This window comes from Galeopterus variegatus, unplaced genomic scaffold (assembly GCF_000696425.1).
Source record: "Galeopterus variegatus unplaced genomic scaffold, G_variegatus-3.0.2 Scaffold2519, whole genome shotgun sequence".
Classification (NCBI taxonomy): Eukaryota; Metazoa; Chordata; class Mammalia; order Dermoptera; family Cynocephalidae; genus Galeopterus; species Galeopterus variegatus.
Window position 1 is genome coordinate 59,810 of NW_007728630.1, and position 2,693 is coordinate 62,502.

A 2,693-nucleotide genomic window follows, 5' to 3' on the forward strand; every position below is an offset into this window, starting at 1 on the left:
TATTTATATCCCTCCCTTATTTTAAAAAGGATTTGAACAACCAGCAAGGGATAGAGAGGTGACCTGTCCTGTCCTGTCACTGTCTCTGGCAGCCAGACAAGTAAATGATTAAATAGATTAGGGTGTTTCAGGTCTTTGATCAGTGTCTTCTAAAAGGCTTTGCAACTACAGGCTCTTTACCCTGTCCTTGCTTTCCCTCCTGTGACAATATCTTCTATTACTTGGGAAGTCAGAGATGTACTTCTATCTTCTTTAGGGGTGATCTGAAGAGTAGTTTGCCTAGGAAGTAGTTATCAAGGTCCAGGTCAAAAGAAAAGAGGAATTTTAGCTTCTAGGAATTGGAAGAAATACTAGAATCTTTAGTCAAAATGCTGTTTTCAAATACTGAACTTAAGGCCTGGAGAAGAGAAATAACCTTCCTAGAGTCATATGGTAGAGATAAGCCTAGATTCCAGGCTTTTTCTGCTGTGTCCATCAGTCAGGCTAGGTGTTTTCCAAGTTTGTAAGAGAGGATTAGGTGTCATGGAAAGAACTGCATGACAAAGTGATGGTGAGCAGAGGAAACCGCACCCCAGACCTCCCAAGGTATTGTATCAGATGAGCATAGGACCTTTAGGTATCTGATAGATATTTGCTGGATTTAACTGTCTATGGCAAGGCATAAGATGTGAGAGGTTTCCCCATTCAGCCTGTGGCTGGCATTATATGTACCAGCAGTGACAAAGTGAACAAAAGGGAAAACTATACATTATTTAGACACTGGAACTAATTGGTGGTTGTCCTGTTTCCAGAAAGATTGTGTTAATTTATATTTGTTAATTTGACTGATAAAAATGATACTGCATTTGAATATACATTTCTTTTATTACTAGTGAAGCTAAACTTTTTTCTTGTGTTCATTGGCTATTTGTATTTTCTCTCATTTGTGAGTTAACTATTCATGCTCTTGTCTAGATCCCAGAGTATTCCTAGTGCTATGATAGAGTTCCGTGCCAGGGAACTATTAGGATGATAAAGCATTGTCCCTGTGAGAGCTCAGTGTATTTTGGGGGAGACAGTTAAAGGCTAGATGAAACACTTCTCTCACTGTACAAGTAGCTGGTTAAGTATCTATTCAAGGAGTCAGATGCAAGAAGCTAAGAATGCTGACACAGGTGGGTGATAGAGTCTAGATGACAGCTCTCAGTAATGGTATCTCTTGCTTTCCCTGTACAGAGTTTTGCCGGATTGACAAGCACCTGTGCCACAGTGAGGATGAGAAGCTCAGTTTTGAGGCAGTCCGCAACATCCACAAGCTGATGGATGATGATGCCAATGGTGATGTGGATGTGGAAGAAAGTGATGAGGTGAGCTCTCTCACCCTACTGTGGCTCTCTTCTCTTCCTGTATGAAACTGTCCCTGAAAGCTGCCTAGATAGACTGTTCTCTGTGGAGAGATGTTCTCTGCTAGCTTGTTCTCTAGGAACCCATCCCCATCAGGGGCAATGGCACTCAGCAGAGCAGCCCTCTAGGAGCTAGCCTGTCAGAGTGCAGGCTTTATGCCTGTTTCTGTGCCTGGGCTGCTCCCACTTGCCTACCAGCTAGTAGAATAACACTGACTGAGCTATGTTTTTGGGAGAGAGAGGAATCCCTGGATTCCTACTGCAGTTTCCCTGGATTCTTACTGCAGTCGTGATGTAGATGGAGGGCATCAATCTATATATAGCCCTGTGTTGGCGTGTGGGAGAGAAGGCAAGACAGTCAGATTTAGGAATTTATACTCTATTTGAGAGGAAGAAACAAATCTTAGAAAGATCATTCTAGATTCCAGGCTGAAGTTGTTGGGAGCCAGGAGTGGTCCAGATAGTAAGAGCTAAAGGAATGTCTGAATGGAAAAAAGTTCTGTTATTTCACCTTTTGAGATTACTATAGCTGCAACTCAACAGAGCCCAGAGTACAAGGTTATCATGTGTAAAAAGATTTAACAGTTTCTTGATTTCAAGCTCAATGTGAACCAGCAGTTTGGTGAAACTACTAAGCTATGCCAAATCTTCAATAGTGATATAGTGTATATCATGAGGGATGAGATAAGCCTTGTTTCTCCTTCCTGCTAGTTACGCTACATTTGAGTTTTGAGTTCAGTTTTGGACCTCGCATTGTCAGAAGGATTTGGAAGAGTGAGAGCCTATACAGAGAGGAGTGACATGAATGATGAAGAGTACAGAAACTATGAAATGAATAGCATTCAACAAAATTCAATGCTATTTATTAAGTATGTGTTATGAATGTGCCATGTGCTGTGCTAGGCATAGAGATGGGACAGTAAATAAGACAGATACAGTCTGTCCTCATATAACTTACAGCCTACTGAAGAAACCTTAGCCCAGAGAAGAGGAGACTTGGGTAATATAATTTGTATCTTCAAATACATAAGAAGTAGAACAATCAGACTTATATAACAATGTTAGTAACAATGAAGACCGCAGCACTGGCTATCATTTATTGAATTCTTACTCTATGCCAGGCATGGTATTAAGCTCTTTGCATAGTTACTCTTTTAGCTTTTAACAGCCTTATGAAGTTGGTATTATCATCAGTGACTGGAGCCTTGGAAAGGTTAAGCATTTTGCTCAAAGACAAACTGGATATGAGCTCAGATCTGATTCAAAGTGCATGTTCTTTTTTTTTTTTTTTTTTTTTTTTTTTTTTTTTTT

The 2,693-nt window shown here is 40.3% G+C and overlaps 1 protein-coding gene across 1 annotated transcript in view; it reads left to right on the plus strand.

Annotated features, from left to right (window-relative positions):
* Window positions 1-1,172: 1,172 nt before the first annotated feature.
* Window positions 1,173-2,693, plus strand: part of LOC103598150 (stromal interaction molecule 1-like) — a 109,243-nt gene continuing 107,722 nt past the window's right edge. The window contains exon 1 of the mRNA XM_008582100.1: window positions 1,173-1,346. Within this exon, the coding sequence (XP_008580322.1) occupies window positions 1,173-1,346 (174 nt within the window). The remainder of the gene's footprint in view (window positions 1,347-2,693) is intronic.